Source organism: Tympanuchus pallidicinctus, unplaced genomic scaffold (genome assembly GCF_026119805.1).
Source record: "Tympanuchus pallidicinctus isolate F22 unplaced genomic scaffold, pur_lepc_1.0 scaffold12, whole genome shotgun sequence".
Taxonomy (NCBI): Eukaryota; Metazoa; Chordata; class Aves; order Galliformes; family Phasianidae; genus Tympanuchus; species Tympanuchus pallidicinctus.
The window spans coordinates 6,641,250-6,660,096 of NW_026294637.1; the positions used below are offsets into that span (position 1 = coordinate 6,641,250).

Genomic DNA, 18,847 nt, shown 5'->3' on the forward strand with positions numbered 1-18,847 from the left:
GAAAGAAGAGGCACAAGCGCAAAAGGGCTTTTGTGGCCCTGACTGTGCAGCTGATTGTCAATCTGAGACCGAGGACTTTCTGTATGTGCCTTTTTCTTTCACTTACCCTCGTAGATGTGACCTCTAGAAAGAGAAGCTAATAAAGCCTTTTTCCCCCTAGAGAAATGTGCATAAGAGCTTGGCAGAAACTGCCATTTCTTGAAAGTCATGTCTAACAATTTTTCCACCAGCACCAGCTCCTCCTTTTAGTCTCTGAAAAAAAAGGCTTGCCAATAAAAGTCCAGAAATAACTTCTCTCACTACAACCCGTGTTTGCCAACAATAGCTAAGGAAAGGGAATCTATTTTTGTAGCTGGATTGTAGTGCGAGATAGCTCTGTTTGCCTTAACAAAAATGAACTTGACACTTGAAGTTTAAAGATTTATTTATTCTGAAAAGCTTTTTTGACTAAATTCAAATACATTGGCCGAGAGGTGATAAGTGTTAGTTATTTCTGAACAGGAAGATGTCAGCCAAGTGAAAGTAAGGTAGTACAGTGAGGTTGGTCTTAATCTAGCTGTGGTTTAGGATGTTGTAACCTCTGCATTGAGGTGTATGGGAGAAAGATAGTATGTGTTCATCTTCTGAGAGAAGAATTAAGGTCAGTGCTAACAGTAGGAGAAATTGAGATAATACCAGATGGTATACCTATACCGTGTCTCGTGGCCTCCAAGCACAGTAAGCAGACCAGGCTTCTGAAGAGTAGTTGGGTTCAGCTATGAGCCCACGTCATTAGGCAAGTCCATGGGTCCAACGTCAAAGCAAAAACATGAGTCAGTAAGTCAGGATAAGGTCTGGTGATGTCAACGGGATCAGACAGCTCAGAAACTGCTTGGCAGGTCCACAGTGACAAGGTGAAGCTGGGAGGTCAGTTCTGTGAGTCAGAATCTAGGCTCGTAGGGTGTGTGGTCAGGTAAAAGCATGCAAGCATTGCAACTGCAGCTGGAGACCAGCACATTTACGACAGAGCCCTGAGCTGAAGTGGGGCTCTTAGGATAGGAGGAGGGTATGGGTGAAGGCCCACGTGGGCCTGGTTGAGGACCTTTATGGCCTGTTAGTGCTCTCAGAACTCTGAAAGAATGATTAATTTCACTATCGGAGTATCATGTCTCAGTTGTCTCTGTTCCATATCAGAACTGTGGAACAGCTGCTAAAAATAAACCCTAGAAAATCTATTTAAGACTTTATACCAGACCCTGTCTGTGTTGGGCAGGAGATCTGGGGTTCATTTAGCCAAGTATCTGAAAACCTCACAACCAGCTGGGTGTACTCAACACGTGTGTTAGCTGCTCATCTTGAGTTTTGTAACTTAAGCTATTAATTTAAGGCTTCTGTTCACTCTGACTAGCTAAGACCCTGACAGGGACTGTAATTCACAGGCATAAAGCTCTGACAGCCTCTGCTTGTAACTACCATAATGGACAAACTTGATGTGCAGATACGTTTCTTACTTTTCTTAGGAGACAAAAACATTCAGGTATTCAGTTGCTCTGATAATGGCTATTCTAATAGAAGCAGACATCTTCTTACATTGTTTCTGTCTCCTGCCAATCTTGAGCATCAACACTCTCTCCTGAATTTGTAGCTTTTTAGTCCTTCTATTTACTGAAAGTCTGGTGTTCTATGTTGTCTTTCTGAGAGAGCTCAGATTCCACGTGTCTGTCCCTGCTGTGCAGGATAGAAGGTACTCCTGTATGCTCAGGTGCCCAACTGCATCTGCAGAGCTTTGAGGTTCTTTGTCAGGAAGTAGTGCTCAGAGGCTTGCTGGTACTCCAGAAGCTGCAAGTGACCCAAAACACCGAGCAAGGGACTCCGCACTCTCTACAAGCGTGGGATAGGCAGCGCGTCTGCCTGAGAGAAGGACTTTATCTCACAAAAAAAAGAGAGAAGAGGGAAGTAACTGAAGTTTAACTGATGCCCTGATCTCTGCAGCTGTCTTTCATCTTGCCTGAGCGAGTCTGATGTGGTGCTGTTGCTTCTTTACAGAAAAAGACAAGTTATTTAAGACTTTCATTTTTTCTTTATTTAAAAAAAAATATTTTTTTTAATATGGCAAAATCTCAAATTATTAGCTTCAAACAAGTTTGCTTCCAGCAGTGAAGGGTAAAGTATAAGAGGTGAAGAGAATTGTGGGTTATCTTCCCAGGTCTGCAGATGTCCTTCACTAGGTGCCCTTCACTAGGTCACTCCTCCTCTGATTCAGCATCCCTGTTTGCAGCTTGCAGTACTGCTCTCCTATCTCCCAGAGGATATCCTGCGATTAATTGAGGGATGTATCTAAATCGCTTTAGCATGCAAGCCAAAAGTCATCAGGGACAAAGCTGTTACTAGGGCAGGAATAAAGGTCAGACCCTTGCTGACATGGTTGTCTTGATTAATTACTACACTAATCTCTATAACTCCTCTTCAGCAAATATAATTTGGCCTCATCCTTTGCTTGTTTGTTGATTTTTTTTTTTTTTTTTAATTTTTTTTCCCTCCATTTTCTGCAACTTAGTGGAGAGAAAACTAATGAAGAAACCCATGTGGAAAATACTACTTCTCTCTTTCCTTTCTCTTGACCAAATCTATGCCTCGTTCCCTCCTTAGTGTCTGTCACCCCTGCTAGTGTGAGAGCTTTGCCAGAAGAATGCCTCTGCCCAGTTAAACGTGCTCAAGGCCAGGTTGGATGGGGCCCTGGGCAGCCTGAGCTGGTGGGGACAGCCAGCCCATGGCAGGCAGTTGGAGCTCGGTGATCTTTAAGTTCCCTTCCAACCTAAGCTATTCTATAATTCTATGATTCTTAGGGATTTGAGGAGTGATAGGCAATTACTTGAATTACTAGGAATATGATGTGTAGAACTGTCAAAGTCAGTTCATTTGATACTATTTTCCTGCAGCTTTTCTTATGTAGGAAAGTACAAGGTCAATGCAAGAAAATCTTGGAGTCCCTGTTCCCTGGGTGAAGCCCATTGAAGGGCTGAGCAGCCAACCATGGCTGAGGGAAGGAGATGCTAGTAGTTTGGATTCCGTGACTGAAATAGCTTTGGGAACAAAACACAGAGGCTGTCCAGAGTCTATTAAGGATCACCAGCAACATCAGAAGATACAGCGGGCCTTGGAGAGGAGCAGAAGGCAGACTGAGTGAACGTGTGTGGTGAAGGGTAGTGAACCGAACCCTCTTTGGATGAACAAGAGGGACGGTTCCCTCCAGGTTACTGCCCAGTGGGAAATCAAAGAAATGAAGAAAATCACTCCTTGTTTCCTATTCAGCTCTTCGTTCGGGCTTGTTGTATTTTCCACTCCTCTGTGATTACATCCGTGTGTCAGTCAGGTATTGTTTTCTGCTTGAGTTGGGAATGTTCCCTAAAGCTGTTCCGAGCGCGCAATACTCTCGTTCTCTTTCCCAGGCCAATTTTGGAGTGAATTTTGGCAGATTACACAAGTGCAGAATGTTTACTGTCCTGTCTTACATCATCATTTTCCTGTATCATTTATTTTTCCTTTGACAGATTTTTAACACTGCCAGTCTAATATGCATCAGAGATTGTAGAGTATTACCATAATGCAGTGTATTGTGGGTAATCCCATGCAAATTGTTCTGTAGAAAGTCACGCTAAATTATCTTCTTGGGGGGAAAAAGAAAAAGGCTTTTGCTTTTATTTTTTTTAACTGTTTGTTCTTTGGATTTCAGAGCAACTGCCAGAGGCAATGATTTAGAACAGTTGTTGGACACTCAGCACCACGTGAGGCGATGCTCCTCCTCACAAGACGCGGTGCTGAATGCATGACATTGTGTGCTGTACTGGGTTTATTGTATATGTGTCTCCAGTGTTTACATTTAAAACATTGGTAGTTTGTCTGAGGAAAAATCTGAGTGTATGTTGGGTTGGCGCTGTGAAGGTAAACGTTGCCAATTTTTCCAGCTCCACTGTACAAACATATGTAGGAAATATCAGTTTTTATGAGCCTGAAGCATCAGATGTACTTGAAAGTGGTAGATCTGATCATATGCACTGTGGTTTTCTCTTCTTTTGTTCTTTATTACCAAGGTCATTTGCTTTCAAACTTGTTCTTTCTGAAGTCTGTATACTTCCCCAAACTGAGACAGTAATCCTCTTTCTGGGCACTACACTTGACTGCAGTGGAAATGATTGCAGTGTCACAAACAGAGGATTATCGTTTTTAGTGGAAATCATAAAAGCAGGTTGAAAAAGACTTCTAAGAAAGAGGCAGCTTGTTCTTATGCAAATTTTCTCAAGGTAGCACAGCTGCAAGATGAGAAGTCTTGAATGCCCATAATCTGGAGTCAGCATCTTCTCTGTTAATAAAGGTTTGCTTGCATCACACTGTGAATGGTCAGTAGGTCTCCAAAGACTCAGAGACATGTGTAGCTTATTCTTATGAGACCTAATGTCTTTTTTTTTTTTGTTGACCTGATGCTCTAGAGGTTGAGGCATTACTCAGCTGCTGTGCATTTGCTTCTGGCTAGTCTCTGAAAAGCCAAAGTGGAAATATTCATTGCGGAACAAGAGGAAACATAAGCTGCTTTTGTGTGAGTCACATCAGTTATCCCACTTGCTCCCCCTTACCCTACTTCTGTCTCTCTGATCTTGTTTCCCTTTCTTCAGTCTGTTTCTTACAGTCTTCAAACATCTGATTTCTTTCCAAAAGCACAGTAAGCGGAGATGTTGGTGGGATTATAGAGTGGAAAAGGCTTATAGGTGGTTTGCAAAAGTTTGTGTCTAATTGGTACTCATCCTTGGTAGATAAATCCAAATGTCTAAGCTCATGCTGCTGATCAGTTTCTTATGGGCAAGCACCATGGGTTCATATCTCCTGTAATAATGTAGAATCTTCAGCCTTTGGACTCTGCAGACCTACAAATCCTGATTAGCAGTTGATAGCAACTGTTTCACTTGGAGGAGCTTAACTTGATGTCTGGCATCTCATTGTGTGGTCTGTACTCCCAAGACCCTTCACAGGATGTCCCTTCTAACCAGCCTCCCAGTAAAATGATCAGTCTTGCTCCTTAGGCCTTTTGGTAAAATCTTTACTTTGAGATAACTTTCTCACATATTCTTTAACTCTTTCTGTGGCTTTATTGTATTATACATTTGCTGCATGAAATTATATTAAATCAAACAGGCAGCAAAGAGGATTCTGCAGCCTGAGTGCCACTCAATGTTAACCAGCTTGCCCTGGGTAGCTGGGACACAGTACTCAAAAGAAAAAGAGAAAAATGAAATGGTCAGATTTTCACTGTTGTTGCTCATTCTTCTAGTAAATGTAACAAGCAGCAAGAAGTGTCCTCTGTCAGAATAATTATGCTGACACCCATTAGTAAACAGCCAACGAGCCCCTTATTTGTACTCCCATCCTTCAGCTTCAAAGGGAACAGTTACCAAGCTGGATTCCACACCAAACAGTATCTCTTTCCTCTCTGATCTGAACTGGGCATAAATGCTCTTTGTGCTTTTCTGTGTATCTTTGGCTTGGAAAATCAATGGTTCCTGTGTTGTTTCAGAAGTGCTAATACAATACGTTCTGCAACTGTAGTTGCTTACCATCACTGATCTGAAGTTGGGGGGAGTGTTAGGTAGGGAGACCAGCTTTGACAGCTGAAGATGACCAAAGAGAACTCATGAAATTAAAAAAGATGAAAAATTGACATGAGGAAAAAGTCTCAGAGTAAGGGGATGGCCGTACATTGTATGTAAAATTTGAGAAATGAGAGAGGAAGGCTCAGAGCTGCAGATGGCTCTGTGCCCTTACCTCTCACTCATGGATGTTCTTGTGAGGACGTGTTTAAAGTGAATTTTTAGAGAGACCAATAAAGAGAAGGTCTTGTGCTGATCTGTGAATATGTGCACGGTAATTTAACTGTAGGAGCTGGCACGTGGTGTGGCCCAGGCAAGAAGACTGCCCTCGGGTAGAAGTTTTGCTTTGGTGCCAATGGAAGCAGGAGTTGGAGGAAATGAGGGGTTTAGTATAGGACAGACTTAGATCTGGAAAAAAGAGGCATGCTCCAAGGCATGATCAAAAGGCTCTGGAAGGAAACAGTGGACCCTCAGGACTGGAATAATAAGGAATTGTGAAGGCTGAGATTTGGATGCATTCTGGAGCTATTTATGGTGTCCTGGAGCCACAAGCACATTGGCAGAGCTGGTAGGCAGCCAGAACAGGAACAGAGCAGAATGCTGTGGGACTGCGTTGGCTGTTTTATGCAGGAAGACAATGCCTGCATGTTATCTGTTGGTGTTATTTTATATTCAGCCAAGGCTGCAACACACAGAATCAGGTAAAGCTCAGCTTTTATTCCTATAAGAGTTGTAAGGGAACAAAGGAATGGAAGATTTGAACTGCTGAAAACATTAATAATGACCAGTAGAGTAGATAGCAGACATGTAAAACGTGCTAAGCAACGCGCTGTGATTCCTTATGTTTTAAAATTTACTCCAGAGGCTGAGAACCACCAAAAAAAGAACCACAAGCACTGGAGAAACACAAGGACAGGGAAGCACAGTGACTGAGTTAATTACCTTGATGACGTGGTGGGTTGTTTGCTTTTTTTTTTTGAGTGAAAGAGTGAAGGAGAAATGATCTATAAAGTTTCTTATTTGTCAAGAGTCATATTTAAGTGAGCAGCATTGATGGACATCCTACATAAGTCAGAACTAAGAAGAAGAGAGTTTCCTTCCAAAAAAAAGAAAAAAAAAGTAAAAAAAATAGTTGGAGTTTTGGAGTAAGGCACAAAAGGGTCATTTGTATAGTGAAAACCTACTTAAAAGTCTGGAAAAATAGGTGGGATATATTAAGCATCATTGGGGTGGGAAGAAATGGATAGTAAGGTGACTCCAGCTACCGCTCTGAGTTGGTCTGTATTTCTTTAATGACTGAAAAATGAGGAGAACAGTAAAATACTAAGATTTACTGTTTGCAGCTGAGATGAATTATACAGTAGGAAGGAGGACAGCAAGATTGTGGTTATGGGAATGGAAGATAAAAAGCAGACGGTGGCAGGGTAAAGCGTGTTTGAAGGAGGAGTAGTTTAAAGCATTCAAACACATGGTTGGGCTCTGAATTAGCTCTTACTATTCAGAAAAACATAAGTAGCGATTAGAAAGACAGCTCAATAAAGATATCTGTGCTATGTGCAGCAGCAGCATTAAAGAAGAAAGTGAGTAAGATGCATGTGTATTTGAAAAAATGTAGACTTGGAAGATGTTATAATATCCCTGTAGATGTGAATGGTAGTACCTCCTTTGGACTACTGTGTGTGTTATGGGTTATTTTCTTTGTAAGAGAGAAAAATAATGAAAGGGGGGCTAGAGAAAGCACATGAAGGAGTTTAGTGGCCTGGAAGGCAGCTTCGATATGGGAGATATTAGTGATACTGGAACTATTGAGAGAGAAAGGGAAGGAGTGCAGAGAGGTCAGCAGTAACACTCAGCACTGCTGGGGAGAGGCTTCACAGCGATGTGGATATTTGGTGGCAGCATAGCAGGAAGCAGACTCGCCACCCCATTAAATTCCACTCCATGTAACATTGCTGCAAGGCCAACATGCAGCTTTGCTGGTCTGCTTGTGTCTGTAATGTGCTAGCATGGGAACAGAGCACCAGAGATCCTGTGGGGCAGACAGCTATCAGGCTGGAGCATGCTGTGATGTCTGGGTCATGCTGTGCTGGCTTCTTGCTAAATGCACTCTAGTGCCTTTGTCATTATGTTGGTGCAAAAGTGATACCGTCATCCATCCTGGGGTCTTATTTTGGATGGGGAAGAAAAGCACACTAGCCTTGCTGTATGGTTTTGGTCAGTACATATTTTCATCACCTCTGGGTTAGGCAGAATAGCATGTATTTTATCAGAAGGAGAGGGAAAGGCTTCAAAGCTTCCTGCATTGCAGATTATAGCATAGTGAATTTCAAAATAAAATCTACTGTGGAATTTCCCAGTATTGTTATTGTAAATACTTACTGTACTTTAAAGCCACACAGAAAAATAACAAGGTGTTGTGTAATGTAAAACAATATGGAGGGCGTTTCATGAAAAGATACAATTGCTTCTTTATATAACACATAATTAACCAGGAGAACCTGATAGTGAATGACGTTATGGAGACAAATGCTGTATTAAGAATGTTCAAAACAGGTTAGACACTTTCTGAATAGCATCTGTATTTACATTAGCCAGAATAAACATCATAAATCCTTTTGTTCCCAAGCGTGTAGTGATCACCAGCCAGGATTAGGAAATTATTTTACTCCCATGATGAAATATGGCCAAATGGGTTAAACTCGTAGCTGAAAATGCTTGGGTGGGCCTGGAGTCTGCTCACTTTTCTGTATGCTGAAGTCACTCATACAAGCAGAGAAGTGGAAGTAGAGAGGGAGGAAAAGTGATCCAGGGATTAAACTGCCAATTTAGGACTTGCAAAAATTCAACTTCTTGCTTTCCCAGACTGCTTTTATGAGCTAATTCATTTGACACAGACTCTCAGATGTACTTAGAGCTCCACCTCACATTTAATCTTCAGGCACCTCAGGCTATAACCTGTCTGTGACTTGTTCCAGGTTCCGCAGAGTTCACATAGCAGAAGGTATATGCGTGAGAGAAAGTCGTGGGTAGACTACAGATGAATGTTCAAGGCACAGTCAGATGGGGTAATACCAGTTAGCCTGTTGCCAATACTGGGACCTGCATTAAAGAAAGGAATTTTCTTGAACAAAGCACTTGGTTGTCACCAGTATCAAACAGCTTTCTTTTCTCGCACTGCCCAGAATCACTGTATGACCTTGAACGGTTTCCCCATTTCTATTTCTTGTCTGCCGAGTAGGAGAGTTGATTATCTGGAGCGGTATTTGTTTTCTTTCAGGAAATAGCACTTATTTTTTTATTTATTTTCTGGTTTTTTTTTTCTTCCCTAATTAACAAACAAGCAATGACAACAACAAAAGCATACTGACAATTCCCACTACCTTTGTTCTTTGCCCTCTGGACCTTCAGTACCATGTCTTCCTCCTGTTTCCTCCACGTGCATTATGGCTAGTTGGTAATGTGAGATATGCATGATGTACTGATAACCATTTGAACCGGATCATGCAGGTAGACTTCTTCCTACAAGAGTAATCCTTAGATCAGAACTTCAGAGGCTGCTGACTCAGTCTTTGCAAAACAGCGCAGGCTCCTCTGAAGTGCTCCGTTCTGCCTTCGCATATTGTTCGTTCAGCCTCTTAGGTTGTGTTTGAGAAGACATTGCGGGAAGTGGTGAAAGATTGCTCAGCCTCTGCAGTGAGGGATAATCTTTAATGCTAGGTCTGGGTCCATCTGGAGCCTAAAAATACTTCCCTAGGATGTCCCATGGTAATGGATGAGACAGAAGACCAATGTCTACTACTCAACTTTATTGGAAAACAAGAGCTCTGCAAGGAATAATGTTTACCTATATGGCTTGTCTACATGGGGAAGAATATTTTGGTTTTGCGTTCTATTTTTGTCCATCTTTTATTCCTGATTCTGCCACTTTTCACAGTTATGCCCGACATAAACGTATACATTTGTCCCAGTGATACCCAAAAAGTGATCTGGCAAAACTAGACATTCAGGTACCATGTACTACCTTTGGTCTCATGGAGCAGCACAGAAGAGGTGTACCAGCATACAACAAGCATAGAAGCATTCCTTACCCAACCACTATTGCTGTGTGAGAGTGTGCGGTCTCTGAGGGAGGGTGATGAGAATGTAGTCCCATCCTTGTGCTCACCTTGGATGGTTTTCTATGCTATCTAAATAAGTAGAACTTGACCACCAGTTTCAGTGTTTGCTAAATCCTCAGTTCTCTTATTAGCAGGCCTTTCAGGCCTCTTTCTCCTTTCTGATCTGCTTCCCTTCATCCCTTGAATAATCTTGCCTTGTTAGCATCTTTAGCCAGGGAAAGAGTCCGTTTGAATGACAAATCAATAACCCATTCTTGGGTACCAAAACAAGTTTGGGTACCAAAGCTTGCTCAGTCCCAGCTGAATCAGAACACCAGCCAAATTCAGCAGATTTTCAGAGTGGGTTGAAGGCAAGCTGGAAGGTGCCTTGTTTCCTCACCGAGTGGCCAAAGTACTAAGCATAGTGGGGACTGACGTTCACGGTGAGGCACACCTTTCCAACAGTGAGATGGGGATTGAGGGTTCCCTTAGTTTTCCTCTTGTTATCATTCCTCCATATCAGCATCCACTGACCTCAACCACCCCTCCCTCTTTCTCATCCTTTTATCTCTCCAGTCCTTTTATCTTCTGTCTTTAACTCCAACTCCTCTCATCTTTCTAGAAATTCCTGCTACCCGATTTTTTTCTTTCTCTTCAGCCTTTTCTGCTTGCCTAATCCCTTTGAAATCTTTTGGCCCAAATTTCCATCCCCTAAACTTTGTCTGTTCTGCTTGCCATACCTACTGCTTAGGGATCTTTGAGGCATGAGAAAAGCTGGCTCGTTCCCCACTGTCCTCATCTCAATAACTGGTTCCCCAATGTGTGTCAGCATGTTTTCTTTCACAGGGGTTTAAAGAACACTGTCTTTTGGGGCTGGCCCGGGCTAAAATTTTAGCTGCAGGCACCAGGCACCAAATGTTTCTTTCAGCTGTGTGGTTTGTCCTGTACAGCCTCAAAACAGTTTCCATTAGTATTCCGATGGAGAGCTCACTGATGGAATTAGTGGGAAACCAGACTGTCAATTTATTTATATTCAGCCTTAGGGCATAACCATTGTGCATGTGTGAAGCTATTGAGATGCAGAGAATACTCTGCATGTGTGTGTGTATGTGTTGACTGGAAGTAAGTTTGCAGGGAAAAAATATTGCCTCAAGGATTGAACAGTGCCCAAAAGTGACCATACTGCATGCCAAAGATCCCTTTTCTCTAAATGCAAGAGAAAAATGATGGCTCTGAAATCTGTTGTCTACTTGTGTTTATTAATATCTTTCAACTCCAGTTTAACTGCAGCTCTAGCTACCCTGCTGGAGAGAGAAATTTCTCATTTAACTTTTGGAGTCCTTCCACCTTCTTCAACAATATCTGTGTTATGAAGCTGTTGCTGCCTTTGGCTGTGGGATTGTTTAAAGTATATGAGTAATGAATAATGAAGTTTTCCTGTTACATTGTCTTTTATCCTGTGATGTGCTTTTGGGCAAATTGAGAGACATTGGAAGCATTTAGTTGTGAGTATATAGTTGATGCATCAGTGCTGAATGTGAATGAACTGTTTTTCCGGTATGATTTCATCAACTTTCATTAGGAGAGTTTTTATTGCCATTATCTTGGCCAAACTATAAATCACAGAATAGCTTTATTTTTTTTCCTCCTTCCATGTTTTCTATTACTGTGACACAGTGTCAATTAGGAGATGCAGGTGAACACCTCACTGCCCTAGCTGTTATAATAAAAACCGTTTTGGCAGAAAAGAGAAGAAATGTATTGGTCTAACTAGACCAAGAGCTAACAGACTGTGTCCATTTAATTCATCTGATTAGCCATGTTGAGTTCCTCTGGAATATTTCTTCCCACAAAATAATGTATTAAGACACATCCAAACATTAGAGAGTTACTGGGTGATGTCTCTTACTGTACTGCCTGCTGTGGTATGAAAAAATGAGAAGAGATTGGCAAAAAATGTTTAGCTCCATTATTCTTTATAATAGCCAGGAAATGATTAACCTGTTATCCTTTAACATTATGTCTTTAAAAGACTTGCATGAGGGGGCCCATGGGACCAGTGGGCATATTTGTATTGTGCAGCAGAGCGTGATGTATCAAGCTGATGCTGATCCAGACTGGTACTTTCACGTTGCGAAGAGCAAGAACTCTGCAAAGATATGAGCTGATCATCAAAATAGAATAGCTTTGTTAGCATATCTCTGAGCCTAAACTAATTAAGACTGATGATCTTGTCTGCAGCTTTCTGGTGCACTTTTTTGATTCAGACTTTGCTTAGGTTTTGCTGGCTTGGAAGACTGCACTGTGCTCCGCTTCTCATATAGATGCTTCCAAAGGAGGACAGAGCAATAAGGCATTGTGATAGAGAAGGATAGGGTCACTGAGGATTCAGGACATAGCAGAGAACCTGCTGACAGGTAGAACAGCTTCCTCCTGTACAGTAGTGGCAAATGGATTATATATTGTCACTATGAGTAGAAACGACGCAGCTTCACTGCCGTGGATGTGTGCTTCCCACCTGCTTCTTAATCAAAACCAAAGTTCACCACTTCTCTTTCTTTATCTCTTGTATAATTTTTTCACAACTCAAAGTTGTGAGCATGATCTGATCATTTTTTACAGCCATGTGTATTGCAGAGCTACGAGGGAAATCCCTTTCAAGCAATGCAAGAGGGGCTGGATCCTAACCAGAGCACCAGCTCGTGGCACTGCTGGCAGATATCATCAATGCCGTTAGTTTGATACGTCAGTTCTTTCGACGTCTTCACTTTAATGGTAGTCACCTATGCAGCTTCAGCCCCAACCTCTGCTGAGAGCTGAGGAAGAAGAGGGAGAGCATTTTCTGAGTTAGAAAATAAGTCTGCCTGTGTTCGAGGTGAATTAAATGTGTTAACTTGTAATGTTCTAGCTGAGGTTTCCTGCTATTATTCCCAAGCTGTCTGCTCTGAAAGCAATATGGATCCATCATACAACAGCTAACTTCAGAGCATGAGCAGTTACTGTCTGAGGCTTCTCAGGTGTATTATAGTTTTATTATTATTACTTCTCTGTTCATAGTTTCTTAAGGCCTCTTCATATCTGAATAAAACCCCAGGGAATCGTAAGCCCACAGGCTGAGTTTTAGCACTGTCACTATTCGCATCTCCTGGATCGATAGGTATTTAGTGTGCTGCCTAGGCCTTGGAAGCAGGACCCTGAGATACACCCCAGGGAAAGCCCCAAGATGTTCTTTGTATTTTTTAGCCCTGAGAGAATAACTCTTCTGCTGTGGATGTGACATTTTTTTGCTCAGAAATGTCACCACTTCTACCTGCTGACTCTAACTCTGGCACATTAAAATATCTTCTGAAGTAAAATAATGAAAGTTAGGAATCCATGTAGAGCTGTTTTGTATTAATGACCATTGGTTCCTCGAAGCCTCTTCATCTGTTTTCTTATCATTATTAATAATTACTATAGTTCGTTGTACCTGGCTCTTACTTAGCAAAGCTTGCAGTATAGGTGATTAGGATGGGAGAAGAAATGATGTTGGAGATTTGCTGACTGCTTTAAAGATATTTAAGAGACTTTCTGAGAGCAGAAGTCAGTTCTCCAGAGTCCTTCAGCCCTGCCTGGTAGTGAGGCTCAGTTTTCTCACATTGTTTGTGTGCTCTTTTAGGCATGTCCTCTGTTTATCTTGCTGTCCAACCACTCAGAGCTCAAAATAATGCATTATTTGTTCCTGTTCATCATTATAATTACCTATTCATATTTACTCATAGAGTTTCAGAAAAGAAATAGAATTTCAATGTATTACTACAGGAAAATGTATTTGTTATCAGATAGGGCTTCTGTAATGCTAGATTTTCTTTGTACATTCTGGACCTGTGGAGGCTTTCACCCTGTGAGGTACTTTGTGGCCTCTAACAAACATAAACCAAAAAAAAAAGCACTACAAGGGAGCTGTAGATGGTCACCTGAGAAGCATCTTTCTTCCATCCACCTGCATGCTGTTGGCTCCCATTTTCTCTCAGCTCTGCAGAAGATCCTAGGGAAGTGACAAATGCAACGTTAAACAGGAAGCATATAAAAATTTAAAAAGCAAAACAAACTACTAAGAAATATGAGATCAGAGCTCAGCCCCCTGTTATGGGTTACTGGAATATATTATATTGGCTCTGTTACCGGTAAGATGTCCACTAACAAACACTGAGTGGAGGGTCAAGTGCAGGCCACACTGGATGGAGCACACACCGTGCTTGTGGCTGCTGCCAGGGCTGTGAACGTGGACTTGTGGCAGTTGCTAAGGAAACAGTCTTGGAAATGGGACTGGAGTTCTTGTCAGAAGGTTGGCTGCAGAGGTGGTTTGTGCTTCAAAAGCACACAGGGCTGATACTGACAAAGGCAGCAATTGCTCAGCAATTGATTCAACCCCTGGTGTGATAGCATTAAGGAGTAACACATGATGTGATCACTAAATGTCAAAGATGAGGGATTTTGCAGTTTCTTAGGGTTATTTTTTTTTTCAGTGATTCTTTTGTGTTTTAGGGGTTTTTTGGTCTCTTGCCATCTCACTGCTTGTGAGAAACTACCAGTAATTATGCCGGATTACTCCTGTGTAGGCCCTTGATGTGTTACTTTTTTGTTAGATCTTTATTTTTTTTACTTAGTGTAAAAGCATGCATAGACTATCAAAGTCAGGGCTCTTCCAAGTGAGGATCCACAGCTTGAAGGAGTCCTCTTAGAAAGGTGATGTTGGTAATCCCAATCCTGTCTGTGCATTTCTTTGCCTGCACATCCTTACAAGAGACATAAGCTTTTAATACACCGAGAAATTCCTCAGAGCTGTTTGTTATTTTGCAATTACTTTGTAATTGATTTTCTTAAAAAACAATTCATAACTTGTTAAAGATCTTCCCTCCTTCCCCTCCTCACTGTTTTGCTTTAATCTCTGCCACTGCCCAGTATTTTCAGTTATAAAACCTATTTGTTTCCCATTGCTTAGGGAGATGACACTTCTGCAGAGAGAAAGAAAAAATAGGACATAATGATTTTTATTTAGTCAGATCCTCCTTAGGTATGAGTCTAATTTTTACAATGACAACTTTTATGCTACTTGCCTGTTTCCACAGTTGTAAAATAGAAACTATTTTAAACAGATCTTGTAGAACAAATGCTGTCATTGAATTAATGAATGACTGAAATTTCTGCATATATAGAAAGCAAACAAACACCTCGTTCAGTTGGGAGGAAGAAATCTAAGAACTGTCCTTCTGAAAAACAATCTCCCAACACCTGCAGTTCGTACACTCAGCAATGAAACTTCCTACTTTTTCCACCAGGGCTTGCAGCTGGGAACTCAAGAGCTGGAGGAGATGGGAAGCAAGTTTTGCCTTGCTCTGCTCATTCTGCACCTCAAATCCTTGCCCTGCAGCAAGAAGGTGATGGCTCAGGCAGCGCTACTCCTAGATCTGGAGGAAGAAATAACAATAACAGACCGGGCACAAAGGTCAGTGACAGTTTTCTTGTGATTTTCATTTTCCTCTCAAAATATTACTTGAGCATATGGATGGCACTGTCCCAGAGTAATTCATCAGCAGGAAACCAAAGTTTCAGGTGACATTCTGTCCAGCTCATATCTCTCTGTGAAGACAATCACCTACAGGGAAGATATTCTCCAAGTGCTATAGCACTGGGAACTAATACTGAAGATTAGTAAAGGGCTTTGATGGTATGATTTAGAAATTTATATGCCTGATTCTGCAAGGATTCACACAGTCATTCCTCTTTTCTTCACGGCACCAATCCTACAGACATATAAAGCATAGGTTTCTGACTTTTGGTGCCTGTGATGATGTCATTATCCAAACGATCACGTAGGAGGTTTTTTTATTTTATCAAATTGAAAAATTCATTTCTTAGTTTCCTATGTTCAGTGGGATGTATGCAAGTGAGGTTGCCTCAGTGTAAGTATATGGGGAATTTGCCCTGGATGTCAGCCTGTGGGATGCTTCAGCTGTAATGAAGCCGAAATGTATGTGGTCTTTCTAAACCATCCTCTTCTTAGTGCTACATGCAAGCACTTACACTTGCAGTAATGTTTTTTCAAGACAAATGGAGAAAGAAAAACTTAGCGATGTGATATGATTTGAATCTCCCAGTGGGTTTGTTATCAAAGAGTGCTTCCAGCTTCATCAATGAAAAGCCAATTTTTCTGTTGCAGAAATGCCCCCATAATTTACAGCAAGCTTCCAGTCTTCCCCCTGCAGGAATACTTAACTGACATTAGCACCACCTGTTCCTCATGCCTGAAACCATTCTTACAAGCTTGTTCATGGTTTTTAATGTTTATGGGGAACAATGAAAAAAAGAGAACTAAAATATAGAGACATTCCTTTGGTATAGCTGTGCTCGCTTGTACATAGGAACATATAAATGAAGCAATTAGCATGTATCCTAAATGGTTTCACTATTGTGGACAGCCATCCGACAAATTGTTGGTGTGTCATTAGAGAGAACTACTGAAGCCTGGCCAGGTAGATGGGTTTGAGATATAAATCAAAATTTCAGTTCTGAATTAGAGCTAGAAAAGCTTTTGCATGAAAATAACTTCTGGGAAGGAAAATATTGAACTTTGACTTGCCCCAAACACTGAAAATAAGCCATCTGGTCATACTGACTCCGTGAGCACTTTCTCTCATTTGTGTGGTTTCCCATTACCTTTTTCTTTGGTTGATTTCATGTTAGTTAGCATTCATTTCATTTTTCCTGATGTTGTGTAGGTAATGGACCTTTACCAATATAGCAATAAGACACTCTCCAATGACAAATACTTTTAAAGAAGTTAACAGTTAAAGAAAAATCCCTTGTCTTGTAAAGCTCCCATACCATTCCAGACATGTTTGTGGTGGTTGAAAGCAAAGCACTCTGTCCTTTCATGGTTTCCCAGCGTTAGTAACTCCATGTCATCTGGGGATGGAGTGCCACTGCTGAAAGGCAGTGTGATGGTGACCTGTTTGCTTTCACTTCACTGGGTAGAATTGCAGATTTATGGAGTTCTGATGGGTTAGGTGTGATTAGTTGGCATTTATAGTACAAGTAAACATTGCATTGTTTGCTCCTGTCTAGAGATCCGTCATATTGTAGGAGGTTTTTTGTGGGAGATCAGGAGAAGGGAAACACGGGGACCAAGGGGTTTGTAAGCATATTCTATTTTATGATAAATAATTCATTGAAAATGATTGTGCAGTGTATTGATTCTGATTCAGAAAATTAAAATTTTGCTTCTGGGTTTCTTTGAGTCTTGCCAAGAGAATTGCATAATTTGATTTTAGTGGGAATAGGAGACCTAGGAACCAAAGGAAGAATGCAGAATACAGAGAACACACTGCTATGGGCAGGAGAGCAGCTGTATCCAGGCCTCTCCCCCAGCTCAGACTTTGAAATAAAATAACTCATAGACTTTGAAATAAAAAAATTGATTATCCATCAAAACATTTCTCTGGAGGTTGCAGTTTGGGGTTCCACTCAGCCTAATCTTACTCTGTAAAGATGAAGTCCAGTCTTTCTCCTTCTAGGTAGCACAAGGAGTCACCAGAGTCTTTCTGCTTACTGGTGGTGTGTCACTACATCAATGGAAATTACAGTCTGCTTTTTCCAAGTCCAGGAGGTTTAAGAAGCAGGAAGTAGTTATCACAAAGATGCACAGCATCCTTGAGTACTTTCTATGCTTTTTTCTTGTGAGGATGGAAATACCCGAATTATTTTTGTACCTTTGCCAAAGCAGAGTTAAACTTGGGGCCTGCAGGTTCAACACAGAGTGCTCTACATGGTTATGGTGTGGGATGTCTTTCTTGTGTGCTTTACACTGTGAGCAGAAGTTGTTTAAACACCTTGCAGGCAATCCCTTTGCCAGAATTCTGTACTGTGTAATGAACAGTGGGTGTTTAAGTGGGAGCCAGTGGCACCGACTGCAGCTAATGTTTGTTTCTGTTGAAGTGTATTGCAGAAAACTGTCTTGCTGACACGTCTAGAGAAGGATACACATATGGATGTTTCCTATCAGAGCAGGATTAACAGTGTCAAAAGAAAATGATGACCATTGCTCGACCTTGATGAAAATACAATCGTTATTTAGTTGGTAGGATTTTGTTTTGCAGAAGGCAGGCTGAAATTGCACTGACCACTACAGCTGATCAGTGAGATTCATTGCACAGTGCTTATGTTAAATACGTCCATCTAATTTTCTCAGTGTGCATTTCTGAGTGCCTATCTCTATAGTACTTTGGGTGACAGGTCAAGCCATGGAAAGAGAAGTTAATCCAGTACTGGACAGACCTGACTTCCAGATGAAATGCCTCATGGCAAAGGTACACAGATCACAAGTCAGAGGTCTCTTCTGTTATAAAAACCCTACAGTTCATGTTCTGCATTTGTGTCTTTTTTGTCGTGGTGTCTGGTGTGCATGGCATTGACTTGGCATCTCAGCATCTCCCTACAACAGTGAACATTTTCACCTGTCAGCTTTTATAAGTGGATGTGTCTTTTAATTTTCCTCTTAGAGCTCTCTCTGCTCAGGGCGTCTTGCAGCCTTACTTTTCCACTACTGCTATGAGGAGGATGAAGGAGCAGGCTGGACCTGGCTACTACTTTAGAATATTTAGAATAAACTATTTGCTCTGTCAGAGTCACTGAGCAGTAAATTGAAGCAAGGTAATAACTGCTGGGGAAGTGACTGGTGTAGTGGAGGCATCCTGGTGTGAATGGGGGATTTCTCCCACCTGATCTCATAGTGTTCAGTGTACAGTTTCCAGTGAGCCAAAGAAAGGTGTACTAAACCATTAGTGATCCTAACTAAATACATTTTGGAACATAAGCCAGAATTTCTTCTTGACCTCAGTCTAGCATGAACAGTAAATGAAGTCATTCACAAGCATTAACTGTGGAATAAGTTCCCAGGAGAGGCACAGTAACAAAGTAGCTGCATTTGAAAATAAGTAAAAGGGGAGTTGAATTTTAATCTCTGGGGCTCACTAACAGAACAGCAGAGTATTTCCCCCAGAGCCTGGAAATCTTTGGGCAGCATGAAGTTCATGTAAAAGCTCTTTGTCACTGGTTCTGTCTATGTGGCAGCTGTCTCGTGATCATGCCAAA

The 18,847-nt window shown here is 41.4% G+C and overlaps 1 protein-coding gene across 6 annotated transcripts in view; it reads left to right on the forward strand.

Moving 5' to 3' along the window:
* AGBL1 (AGBL carboxypeptidase 1) overlaps nucleotides 1-18,847 on the forward strand; it is a 478,919-nt gene that overhangs the window by 166,405 nt on the left and 293,667 nt on the right. For all 6 annotated transcript variants that reach the window (XR_008203809.1, XR_008203808.1, XM_052672162.1 and 3 more), the window contains one exon: nucleotides 15,037-15,203. Coding sequence is in view for 4 of the 6 variants with exons in the window: in XM_052672162.1 (XP_052528122.1) it covers nucleotides 15,037-15,203 (167 nt within the window). In the remaining 2 variants the exon portion in view is untranslated. The remainder of the gene's footprint in view (nucleotides 1-15,036; nucleotides 15,204-18,847) is intronic.